Source organism: Gobius niger (assembly GCF_951799975.1).
Source record: "Gobius niger genome assembly, chromosome: 12".
In the NCBI taxonomy this organism is placed as follows: domain Eukaryota; kingdom Metazoa; phylum Chordata; class Actinopteri; order Gobiiformes; family Gobiidae; genus Gobius; species Gobius niger.
In genome coordinates, this window is record NC_136863.1 from 2,940,642 (window position 1) to 2,954,177 (window position 13,536).

The 13,536-nt window shown below is 44.8% G+C and overlaps 1 protein-coding gene across 1 annotated transcript in view; it reads right to left on the bottom strand.

The window, feature by feature from the left end:
• Window positions 1-13,536, bottom strand: part of LOC306971905 (cGMP-dependent protein kinase 2-like) — a 44,720-nt gene that overhangs the window by 27,339 nt on the left and 3,845 nt on the right. Inside the window, exons 4-9 of the mRNA XM_079568345.1 lie at window positions 10,387-10,894; window positions 10,134-10,304; window positions 9,960-10,044; window positions 2,269-2,382; window positions 976-1,081; window positions 826-889 (exon numbers count right to left, since the gene is read on the bottom strand). Coding sequence (XP_079424471.1) covers window positions 826-889; window positions 976-1,081; window positions 2,269-2,382; window positions 9,960-10,044; window positions 10,134-10,304; window positions 10,387-10,894 — 1,048 coding nt within the window. The remainder of the gene's footprint in view (window positions 1-825; window positions 890-975; window positions 1,082-2,268; window positions 2,383-9,959; window positions 10,045-10,133; window positions 10,305-10,386; window positions 10,895-13,536) is intronic.

Sequence of the window (13,536 nt, forward strand, 5' to 3'; positions counted from 1 at the left end):
ATTTTTTTCCCATCATTTTTTTGTTGGGTATTCAACTCATTTTTGCAACTTTTTTGTTATTTTTTTGTCACATTTTTATCACATTTTTGTCATTTTTTTGTCATTTTTTTTGTCATTTAAAAAAAAAAAGACATTAATTTTTTATCAAATTTTTGTCATTTTTTTGTTACATTTTTGTCATTTTTTCATCAATTTCTTATCACATTTTTTGTCACATTTTTATAATTTTTTGTCACATTTTGTCACATTTTTGTCACATTTTTTTGTCACATTTAAAAAAAAAAATCATACATTTTTTATCAATTTTTTGTCATTTTTTTGTTACATTTTTGTCATTGTTTTGGTCAAATTTTTGTCATTTTTTCATAAATTTCTTATCACATTTTTTGTCACATTTTTGTTATTTTTTCATAAATTTCTTATCACATTTTTTGTCACATTTTTGTCATTTTTTGTCACATTAAAAAAAAAAATCATACATTTTTTATCAAATTTTTGTAATTTTTAAAAAAAAAATTTCATACATTTTTTATCAATTTTTCGTCACTTTTTTGTCACATTTCCATCATTGTTTTCGTCTCAGTTTTGTTGCTATTTTCACAGCTTTTCTCCAGAAGCTTTTGGATTGGGGTAAAGCCAAACTGGAGAAACTGTGCTCGGTTCAGGTGGGAGTTAAGGGGTTAAGAGACTTTATCACATATTTGGTCTCTGATTTGTGTGAAAACATTTCATAAAGTCATCTCTCTGCTGTTTCCTGTCCCTGCCATCAGTGATAAACACATGTACTTCACATGTATGTCAAACGATCCGTGTTTTTCCTCTCACCACGTGGAGACAGTCTGCGATCCGGGACAGCTTCTCCTGCGGCAGGTCCTTCAGCAGAGACACGCTGCAACAGGACACACGGGAGGAGGTCAGGCGGGGGTCAGGCGGGAGGTCAGGCTGACCGAGAGGGGCGGGGCCGGGGCGGCTTACCTGCGCAGGAAGCTGCAGTGCTCCAGGTGGCGCTGCTGAGTCGTCCTCCTCACGATGGACTGGAAACTCTGTCGGTCCAAAGTCCAGACCTGAGCCTCGGTCACAGCTGGAGACGAAAGGAATCGTTCGTCAGGTCTTTAAGGTTTATTTTGAAATGGTAAATGCACTCAACTTATGACCTCTTAAAGGGAGAGTTCAGGATATTTGACAAAGGGCCTCATTTCCTATGGTTACCCAGAGTGTTGTTGATTTCTGGAGATATACATATATATATTTTACTTCATGCATTTGGAGTTTAGCGGTGCTAGGCTAGTGCATGTCTATGGTAACTAGTAGCCTGCATTAAAAACCATATAAATGTCTGTTATTCAGTGCTGACTTTAATCCTTGTTCTTCATTTTTGAGCAAGGTCGTTTTCATCGCCTTGTGAAGCAGTGATTTATATTGTTTGTATCGACTTAGAATGTTGTTTAAATTCTGCTTCTGATTTTATTTCCTCCTAAGGACGTTTGTTGTTTTAGAAATGACTGTCAATATGTTTAACCTCTTCACTCCCGCCTGAACCGAGAGGATGTTTTTCCTCACGTCATCAGATTTTTTTTCCATAATCTTTTTATTGGGTATTCAACTCATTTTTGTAACTTTTTTGTCATTTTTTTGTCATTTTTTTGTCATTTTTCGTCATTTTTTCGTCAATTTTTTATCACATTATGTCACATTTTTATCACATTTTTGTAATTTTTTGTCACATTTTTGTCATTTTTTGTCACATTTTTTATCAAATTTTAGTAATATTTTTGTCACATTTTTCCTTTTTTTTGTCAATTTTTTCACATTTTTGTCATTTTTTGTCAAATATTTTTCCTTTTTTTTTGGTCATTTTTTTAAATCAAATTTTTGTCATTTTTTGTCTTTTTTTGTCACATTTTGTCACATTTTTGTCATTTTTTCGTCAATTTTTTATCAAATTTTAGTCATTTTTTTGTCAAATTTTTGTGACATTTTTGCCACTTTTTCATCAATGTTTTCTCACTTTTTTGTCACATTTCCATCATTGTTTTCGTCTCAGTTTTGTCGCTATTTTCACAGCTTTTTTCCAGAAGCTTTTGGATTGGGGTAAAGCCAAACTGGAAAAAATGCTCTCGGTTCAGGCGGGAGTTAAGGGGTTAAGACTTCAGAATCTGAATATTCTGCACATATTGAAGCTCATTGTTCCCCAAATGTCATTGGCTCCGTTTATAGTCTCGTTTTGTGCCGTTTCGTCAATAAAAAACAGTAGAAACTGATCCGTACCTCTGACTGTGGCGGTTCTTTTGCAGTTGTAGAGAATGGCCAGTTCTCCAAAGGCGGTTCCTGGAAACATCTGCCCGAGAAGCCTCCCGCTCTGCTCCACCTCCAGGACGCCCTCTGTCCAAACAGAACTGTCACGCCCTCTGTCCAAACAGAACTGTCACGCCCTCTGTCCAAACAAAACTGTCTCTGTCCAAACAAAACAGTCACGCCCTCTGTCCAAACTAAACTGTCTCTGTCCAAACAGAACTGTCACGCCCTCTGTCCAAACAGAACTGTCACGCCCTCTGTCCAAACAGAACTGTCTCTGTCCAAACAAAACAGTCACGCCCTCTGTCCAAACTAAACTGTCTCTGTCCAAACAGAACTGTCACGCCCTCTGTCCAAACAGAACTGTCACGCCCTCTGTCCAAAACAGAACTGTCACGCCCTCTGTCCAAACAGAACTGTCTCTGTCCAAACAAAACAGTCACGCCCTCTGTCCAAACAGAACTGTCACGCCCTCTGTCCAAACAGAACTGTCTCTGTCCAAACAAAACAGTCACGCCCTCTGTCCAAACTAAACTGTCACGCCCTCTGTCCAAACAGAACTGTCTCTGTCCAAACAAAACAGTCACGCCCTCTGTCCAAACAGAACTGTCACGCCCTCTGTCCAAACAGAACTGTCACGCCCTCTGTCCAAACTAAACTGTCTCTGTCCAAACAGAACTGTCACGCCCTCTGTCCAAACAGAACTGTCTCTGTCCAAACAAAACAGTCACGCCCTCTGTCCAAACTAAACTGTCACGCCCTCTGTCCAAACAGAACTGTCTCTGTCCAAACAAAACAGTCACGCCCTCTGTCCAAACTAAACTGTCACGCCCTCTGTCCAAACAAAACAGTCACGCCCTCTGTCCAAACAAAACTGTCTCTGTCCAAACAGAACTGTCACGCCCTCTGTCCAAACAGAACTGTCTCTGTCCAAACAAAACAGTCACGCCCTCTGTCCAAACTAAACTGTCACGCCCTCTGTCCAAACAAAACAGTCACGCCCTCTGTCCAAACTAAACTGTCTCTGTCCAAACAGAACTGTCACGCCCTCTGTCCAAACAAAACTGTCACGCCCTCTGTCCAAACAGAACTGTCACGCCCTCTGTCCAAACTAAACTGTCACGCCCTCTGTCCAAACTAAACTGTCTCTGTCTAAACTGACCTGTCACGCCCTCTGTCCAAACAGAACTGTCTCTGTCCAAACAAAACAGTCACGCCCTCTGTCCAAACTAAACTGTCTCTGTCTAAACAAACCTGTCACGCCCTCTGTCCAAACAGAACTGTCTCTGTCCAAACTAAACAGTCACGCCCTCTGTCCAAACAAAACAGTCACGCCCTCTGTCCAAACAGAACTGTCTCTGTCCAAACTAAACTGTCACGCCCTCTGTCCAAACTAAACAGTCACGCCCTCTGTCCAAACAGAACTGTCTCTGTCCAAACAAACCTGTCACGCCCTCTGTCCAAACAAAACTGTCTCTGTCTAAACAAACCTGTCACGCCCTCTGTCTAAACTAAACTGTCACGCCCTCTGTCCAAACTAAACTGTCACGCCCTCTGTCCAAACTAAACTGTCACGCCCTCTGTCCAAACAGAACTAAACTGTCACGCCCTCTGTCCAAACTAAACTGTCACGCCCTCTGTCCAAACAGAACTGTCACGCCCTCTGTCTAAACAGAACTGTCACGCCCTCTGTCCAAACTAAACTGTCACGCCCTCTGTCCAAACTAAACTGTCACGCCCTCTGTCCAAACAGAACTGTCACGCCCTCTGTCTAAACAGAACTGTCACGCCCTCTGTCCAAACTAAACTGTCACGCCCTCTGTCCAAACAGAACTGTCACGCCCTCTGTCTAAACTAAACTAAACAGTCACGCCCTCTGTCTAAACTAAACAGTCACGCCCTCTGTCTAAACTAAACTGTCACGCCCTCTGTCTAAACTAAACAGTCACGCCCTCTGTCTAAACTAAACAGTCACGCCCTCTGTCTAAACTAAACTGTCACGCCCTCTGTCTAAACTAAACTAAACAGTCACGCCCTCTGTCTAAACTAAACAGTCACGCCCTCTGTCTAAACTAAACTGTCACGCCCTCTGTCTAAACTAAACTGTCACGCCCTCTGTCCAAACTAAACTGTCACGCCCTCTGTCTAAACTAAACTGTCACGCCCTCTGTCTAAACTAAACAGTCACGCCCTCTGTCTAAACTAAACAGTCACGCCCTCTGTCTAAACTAAACTGTCACGCCCTCTGTCTAAACTAAACTAAACAGTCACGCCCTCTGTCTAAACTAAACAGTCACGCCCTCTGTCCAAACAGAACAAAACTGTCACGCCCTCTGTCCAAACTAAACTGTCACGCCCTCTGTCCAAACAGAACAAAACTGTCACGCCCTCTGTCCAAACTAAACTGTCACGCCCTCTGTCCAAACAGAACAAAACTGTCACGCTCTCTGTCCAAACTAAACTGTCACGCCCTCTGTCCAAACTAAACTGTCACGCCCTCTGTCCAAACAGAACAAAACTGTCACGCTCTCTGTCCAAACTAAACAGTCACGCCCTCTGTCCAAACAGAACAAAACTGTCACGCCCTCTGTCCAAACAGAACAAAACTGTCACGCCCTCTGTCCAAACAGAACAAAACTGTCACGCCCTCTGTCCAAACTAAACTGTCACGCCCTCTGTCCAAACTAAACTGTCACGCCCTCTGTCCAAACTAAACTGTCACGCCCTCTGTCCAAACAGAACAAAACTGTCACGCTCTCTGTCCAAACTAAACTGTCACGCCCTCTGTCCAAACAGAACAAAACTGTCACGCCCTCTGTCTAAACTAAACTGTCACGCCCTCTGTCTAAACAAACCTGTCACGCCCTCTGTCCAAACTAAACTGTCACGCCCTCTGTCCAAACTAAACTGTCACGCCCTCTGTCCAAACAGAACAAAACTGTCACGCCCTCTGTCCAAACAAAACTGTCTCTGTCTAAACAAACCTGTCACGCCCTCTGTCCAAACTAAACAGTCACGCCCTCTGTCTAAACAAAACTGTCACGCTCTCTGTCCAAACTAAACTGTCACGCCCTCTGTCCAAACAAAACTGTCACGCCCTCTGTCTAAACTAAACTGTCACGCCCTCTGTCTAAACTAAACTGTCACGCCCTCTGTCCAAACAAAACTGTCACGCCCTCTGTCTAAACTAAACTGTCACGCCCTCTGTTTAAACTAAACTGTCACGCCCTCTGTCTAAACTAAACTGTCACGCCCTCTGTCCAAACAAAACTGTCACGCCCTCTGTCTAAACTAAACTGTCACGCCCTCTGTCTAAACTAAACTGTCACGCCCTCTGTCCAAACTAAACTGTCACGCCCTCTGTCTAAACTAAACTGTCACGCCCTCTGTCCAAACTAAACTGTCACGCCCTCTGTCTAAACTAAACTGTCACGCTCTCTGTTCAAACAGAACTGTCACGCCCTCTGTCTAAACTAAACTGTCACGCCCTCTGTCTAAACTAAACTGTCACGCCCTCTGTCTAAACTAAACTGTCACGCCCTCTGTCCAAACTAAACTGTCACGCCCTCTGTCTAAACTAAACTGTCACGCCCTCTGTCTAAACTAAACAGTCACGCCCTCTGTCTAAACTAAACTGTCACGCCCTCTGTCTAAACTAAACTGTCACGCCCTCTGTCTAAACTAAACTGTCACGCCCTCTGTCTAAACTAAACTGTCACGCCCTCTGTCCAAACACAACTGTCACGCCCTCTGTCCAAACTAAACTGTCACGCCCTCTGTCCAAACTAAACTGTCACGCCCTCTGTCTAAACTAAACTAAACTGTCACGCCCTCTGTCTAAACTAAACTGTCACGCCCTCTGTCCAAACAGAACTGTAACGCCCTCTGTCCAAACTAAACTGTCACGCCCTCTGTCCAAACTAAACTGTCACGCCCTCTGTCCAAACTAAACTGTCACGCCCTCTGTCTAAACTAAACTAAACTGTCACGCCCTCTGTCCAAACTAAACTGTCACGCCCTCTGTCCAAACAAAACTAAACAGTCACGCCCTCTGTCTAAACTAAACTAAACTGTCACGCCCTCTGTCCAAACTAAACTGTCACGCCCTCTGTCTAAACTAAACTAAACTGTCACGCCCTCTGTCCAAACTAAACTGTCACGCCCTCTGTCTAAACTAAACTGTCACGCCCTCTGTCTAAACTAAACTAAACTAAACTGTCACGCCCTCTGTCCAAACTAAACTAAACTGTCACGCCCTCTGTCTAAACTAAACTAAACTAAACTGTCACACCCTCTGTCCAAACTAAACTAAACTGTCACGCCCTCTGTCTAAACTAAACTAAACTAAACTGTCACGCCCTCTGTCCAAACTAAACTGTCACGCCCTCTGTCCAAACTAAACTAAACTGTCACGCCCTCTGTCTAAACTAAACTAAACTAAACTGTCACGCCCTCTGTCCAAACTAAACTAAACTAAACTGTCACGCCCTCTGTCCAAACTAAACTGTCATGCCCTCTGTCCAAACTAAACTAAACTGTCACGCCCTCTGTCCAAACAAAACTGTCACGCCCTCTGTCCAAACTAAACTGTCACGCCCTCTGTCTAAACTAAACTGTCACGCCCTCTGTCTAAACTAAACTAAACAGTCACGCCCACTGTCCAAACTAAACTAAACTGTCACGCCCACTGTCCAAACAAAACAAAACAGTCACGCCCTCTGTCCAAACTAAACTAAACTGTCACGCCCTCTGTCCAAACTAAACTAAACTGTCACGCCCACTGTCCAAACAAAACAAAACAGTCACGCCCTCTGTCCAAACTAAACTAAACTGTCACGCCCACTGTCCAAACTAAACTAAACTGTCACGCCCTCTGTCCAAACTAAACTAAACTGTCACGCCCTCTGTCTAAACTAAACTAAACTGTCACGCCCTCTGTCCAAACTAAACTAAACTGTCACGCCCACTGTCCAAACTAAACTAAACTGTCACGCCCACTGTCCAAACAAAACAAAACTGTCACGCCCTCTGTCCAAACTAAACTAAACTGTCACGCCCTCTGTCCAAACAGAACTGTCACGCCCTCTGTCCAAACAGAACTGAACTGTCACGCCCTCTGTCTAAACAAAACAGTCACGCCCTCTGTCCAAACTAAACTGTCACGACCTCTGTCCAAACTAAACTGTCACGCTCACTGTCCAAACAAAACAGTCACGCCCTCTGTCCAAACTAAACTGTCACGCCCTCTGTCCAAACTAAACTGTCACGCCCTCTGTCCAAACAGAACTGTCACGCCCTCTGTCCAAACTAAACTGTCACGCCCTCTGTCCAAACTAAACTGTCACGCCCTCTGTCCAAACTAAACTGTCACGCCCTCTGTCCAAACAGAACTGTCACGCCCTCTGTCCAAACAAAACAGTCACGCCCTCTGTCCAAACTAAACTGTCACGCCCTCTGTCCAAACAGAACTGTCACGCCCTCTGTCCAAACTAAACTGTCACGCCCTCTGTCCAAACAGAACTGTCACGCCCTCTGTCCAAACAAAACTAAACTGTCACGCCCTCTGTCCAAACAGAACTGTCATGCCCTCTGTCCAAACAGAACTGTCACGCCCTCTGTCCAAACAGAACTGTCACGCCCTCTGTCCAAACAGAACTGTCACGCCCTCTGTCCAAACAGAACTGTCACGCCCTCTGTCCAAACTAAACTGTCTCGCCCTCTGTCCAAACTAAACAAAACTGTCACGCCCTCTGTCCAAACAGAACTATCACGCCCTCTGTCCAAACAGAACTGTCACGCCCTCTGTCCAAACAGAACTATCACGCCCTCTGTCCAAACTAAACTGTCTCGCCCTCTGTCCAAACTAAACAAAACTGTCACGCCCTCTGTCCAAACAGAACTATCACGCCCTCTGTCCAAACAGAACTGTCACGCCCTCTGTCCAAACTAAACTGTCTCGCCCTCTGTCCAAACTAAACTAAACTGTCACGCCCTCTGTCCAAACAGAACTGTCACGCCCTCTGTCCAAACAGAACTGTCACGCCCTCTGTCCAAACAGAACTGTCACGCCCTCTGTCCAAACAGAACTGAACAGTCACGCCCTCTGTCCAAACAGAACTGTCACGCCCTCTGTCCAAACAGAACTGTCACGCCCTCTGTCCTAACAGAACTGTCACGCCCTCTGTCCAAACTAAACTTAAAGACTTCATCCCAAACAAAACTGACGAAAGGTTCAGAATTCTGGAAGGGAATTATACGATATTTTCAACAGAGGGAATCCACGTTTTTGGAAATATAGCCAGACAATATAATCCTTAAAAACATATTTTTTTACCTATACATGCCTTTCTATTGACATCACGCATAGTACCGGCGGCCATTTTGAACACCGAAGTACAATGATGCAGTACAACAGTATGTGTACTCAGGATGAAAATGAAAGACACTGATCCACAATGACATTTTTATTTACTCGTAATCATTGCTCATGAAGAAAACAGTAAAACCTCTGTGATTTTTACAGTGTGTCGACAGAGTCTCAGTCTGAGTCAGTGTTTAAGCTGCTCAACACGTTAGCATGCTACCGGATAGCAACTGTCAATGACTTCAACAGGATAGACACACGTGCGGCTCACATGTATGAACACTGAGGAAATACTACAGTAGCAGCTCTGACCTCTGACCTCTGTCACATGTTGTATCCTAGGTTTACCAGTAGCATGCTAACATCTGGAGCAGCTTCAACACTGACTCACTGGTTTCTTCACATAAACGTGCGTCTCCGGGGCCGTGTTTTTACTCAGATCTTTACAGGGACATAAAAACGCCTCTGTCCATCAGTTTTCATCAGTCTTTCTTTTATATCCTGAGTAGAGATATTGCTACATGTTGTAGTACTGCATAATGCTACTTTGGCATTCAAAATGGCCGCCATAACAACAAAAGTCACATGACTGAAAGGCATGTATACCTGCAGGTGAGAATATTTAATAAGTGTGTGTGTATATGTGTGTGTGTGTGCGTGTGTGTGTGTGTGTGTGTGTGTGTGTCCCCCGGCGCCCCCTCCTGGACTGTACCTGTGAGGACGTAGAGGTTCTCCCTTGGCGCCCCCTCCTGGATTGATCGTGACTGTACCTGTGAGGACGTAGAGGTTCTCCCCCGGCGCCCCCTCCTGGATCGTGAGTGACTGTACCTGTGAGGACGTAGAGGTTCTCCCCCGGCGCCCCCTCCTGGATCGATCGTGAGTGACTGTACCTGTGAGGACGTAGAGGTACTCCCCCGGCGCCCCCTCCTGGATGGATTGATCGTGACTGTACCTGTGAGGACGTAGAGGTTCTCCCCTGGCGCCCCCTCCTGGATCGTGAGTGACTGTACCTGTGAGGACGTAGAGGTTCTCCCTCGGCGCCCCCTCCTGGATCGTGAGTGACTGTACCTGTGAGGACGTAGAGGTTCTCCCCCGGCGCCCCCTCCTGGACCATGAGTGACTGTACCTGTGAGGACGTAGAGGTACTCCCCCGGCGCCCCCTCCTGGATCGTGAGTGACTGTACCTGTGAGGACGTAGAGGTTCTCCCCCGGCGCCCCCTCCTGGATCGTGAGTGACTGTACCTGTGAGGACGTAGAGGTTCTCCCCCGGCGCCCCCTCCTGGATGGATCGTGACTGTACCTGTGAGGACGTAGAGGTTCTCCCCCGGCGCCCCCTCCTGGACTGTACCTGTGAGGACGTAGAGGTACTCCCCCGGCGCCCCCTCCTGGATCGTGAGTGACTGTACCTGTGAGGACGTAGAGGTACTCCCCCGGCGCCCCCTCCTGGACTGTACCTGTGAGGACGTAGAGGTACTCCCCCGGCGCCCCCTCCTGGATCGATCGTGACTGTACCTGTGAGGACGTAGAGGTTCTCCCCCGGCGCCCCCTCCTGGACTGTACCTGTGAGGACGTAGAGGTACTCCCCCGGCGCCCCCTCCTGGACTGTACCTGTGAGGACGTAGAGGTTCTCCCCCGGCGCCCCCTCCTGGATGGATCGTGAGTGACTGTACCTGTGAGGACGTAGAGGTTCTCCCCCGGCGCCCCCTCCTGGATCGATCGTGAGTGACTGTACCTGTGAGGACGTAGAGGTACTCCCCCGGCGCCCCCTCCTGGACTGTACCTGTGAGGACGTAGAGGTTCTCCCCCGGCGCCCCCTCCTGGACTGTACCTGTGAGGACGTAGAGGTACTCCCCCGGCGCCCCCTCCTGGACTGTACCTGTGAGGACGTAGAGGTTCTCCCCCGGCGCCCCCTCCTGGACTGTACCTGTGAGGACGTAGAGGTACTCCCCCGGCGCCCCCTCCTGGACTGTACCTGTGAGGACGTAGAGGTTCTCCCCCGGCGCCCCCTCCTGGACTGTACCTGTGAGGACGTAGAGGTACTCCCCCGGCGCCCCCTCCTGGACTGTACCTGTGAGGACGTAGAGGTACTCCCCCGGCGCCCCCTCCTGGATGACCCGCTGCTCCGCGCTGTACTGCGTCCTGTACATGAACTCGCAGATCTCCATGACGACGCTCAGGTCCAGCTCCTTCAGGAAGTCGTTGTCGAGGAGCGCGTCGGTGATGAGCTGCTTCGTTCTGACGGACACAGACACAAACCGGGATAAACCGGGATAAACCGGGACAAACCGGGATAAACCGGGCTAAGCAGGGCCAGACCGGGACTGAAAACCAGCCCTGGACTCTGACCAGCCTGGCCCAAATTAGCGTAATTGTGACACTTCCACAAATACATATTTTAACCTCTTACCCCCGCCTTAACATTAACGAGTGCATTTTCCACAGTTCAGCTTTTTATTATTATTTTTTGGATCGTCATCATCAGCAGAAAGAGCCGGAAAGGCGGTCGTAGAAACAGAAGCAAAATCATTAATATAAATAATAAATAATAATGGTCCCAAAATTGAGCCTTGTGGCGCACCATACTCCACGGAATTCCTTTTAGATTCAAGTTTTTTTTATACTGGGCTTTACCCAAATCTAAAAGCTTCTCGACTAGAGATCAACAATGTGCACTGCAAAAAGTGGATTCTAAGCAAGTAAAAAAGTCTTACAGAAATAAGTTCAAATTTTTTCCCTAAAAAATATTGTTTTGCCGAGCAAAGTTTACTTGAGAAAAAAAAAAATGTATTGTAGGAAATAAAATCTGGCCATTTCTTGTTCAGATAAATTTGCTAATTTTTCTTGTAACAAGAAAGAAAGACTTTTTGAATCTTCTTCAGTTTTAGACAAAGAATAAGATCACAACAACTCTTAATGTAAGAACTGATTCTCACAGATAACACATTCCATTCTTTAAAGTGGCGGCTCGGTGACACAGCGGTTAGAGCCTCAGCTTCACAGCTCAAAGGTCCCGGGTTCGATTCCCACCAGGACGGGGCCTTTCTGTGTGGAGCATGTTCTCCCCGTGTCTGCCACTAAAAACATGTACAATAGGTGAATCCTCCAGCAGGTGATTCTGACCATCAGCCTGGCTCCACATCATGGAGACGGGTCTCCGGGCGAGGGCAGTATTTTCCTTCAATATTAGTATTTATTAAGAACATTTTGCTTTAAAATGTGAGTAATTTAGAACATTTTACTTAAATCAAGCAACATTTAAGTAAAATATCCACAATTTTTCACTAAATAAGAATGTTTTCCTTAAATGATTCCATTTTCTGAGGACATTTTGCTTAATTCTAGTTATTTATTTGCTTAAAGGAAAAATAATTCTTAGGAAGAATCAAACACTGACCCCACTGGCAGAATGTGTTCCTTCAAACAAGACAAAACGTCTTAATTTAAGATTTTTTCCCTTGTTTTTAGAAGGGCACCTTTTGCAGTGTAGCGCCTCATTTGAAAGCTAAGACCTACAAAAGTGATGGTCACTTTTTATCACGTCATTTTTGTCATATTTTTTATGTTTTTTTTCCATTATTTTTTCTATAATTTTTTGTTGCCTTTTCATCACATTTTTTGTTTTGTTTTGTTCCCATCCTCTTTTTCTCGCTACTTTGATGCTTTCCTTTTTAGCTTTTAGATTTGGGTAAAGCTCGGTTGAGACGGGACCGGTGGCCCTCGAGCCAGTGGCCCCTCTGTGCTCTTCCAGAACGGACACATGGCCAGTCCGCCCCTGGGGCTTAAGCGTTAGGGGATTCTTAGTCTTATTCCTGAAGCTCTGGCGCCTCTAGTGGCCACTAAACCTCCGCTGAAACACGTTCACGATGGAGAAACCACGTGAAGGACAACGGCGTCTCAGATCTCTGAGGGTCAGACTGAATCTTAGCACTTCACTGATCTCCATGGCGCCGACTTTGATCTGAGCTTTTGTTCTGATGCTAATGTTCTCTGAGGAGCAGCTCATTTCAATCTGAAACAAAGCCTCGGAAAAACATCTGCGGAGCCAGTGATTATGACATCCTGGCTCTGGCTCAGTGTGGGCAGCAGGGGCGGGTCCAGGAGTGGGGGGGCCCATGGGGGGGGGGGGGGGGTTCTTGTAGGGTGGCATCAGGACAGAGAGAGAACTGAACATTTCCATTGAAGCATTCTCTGAACTTTATTTATTTTCTTTTGTCTTTTAACCTCTGAACTCCCGCCTGAACCGAGAGGATCTTATTCCTCACGTCATCAGATTTTTTTTTCCATCATTTTTTTGTTGGGTATTCAACTCATTTTTGTAACTTTTTTGTCAAATTTTTATCACATTTTTGTATTTTTTTTTGTAGCATTTTTTTTGTAGCATTTTTTTTTCACATTTTTTTCACATTTTTGTCAAATTTTGTCAAATTTTTGTAACTTTTTTGTCAAATTTTTTGTCAAATTTTTGTCATTTTTTTGTTACATTTTTGTCATTTTTTTGTCTATTTTTTATCACATTTTTGTCATTTTTTCGTAATTTTTTGGGTAATTTTTGGTCCATTTTTTTGTCATTTTTTATCAAATTTTTATCAAATGTTTTGCCATTTTTTGTCACATTTTTATAATTTTTTCGTCAATTTTTCATACATTTTTTGTCTTTTTGTTACATTTTGGTCATTTTTTGTCAATTTTTTATCACATTTTTGTCAGATTTTTATCAGATTTTTATCAAATTTTTGTCACATTTTTGTCATTTTTTCGTTTTTTTTAATCAAATTTTTGTCATTTTTTGTCACATTTTTGTCACATTTTTATCACATTTTTTGTCATTTTTTCGTCATTTTTTTAATCAAATTTTTGTCATTTTTTCGCCACATTTT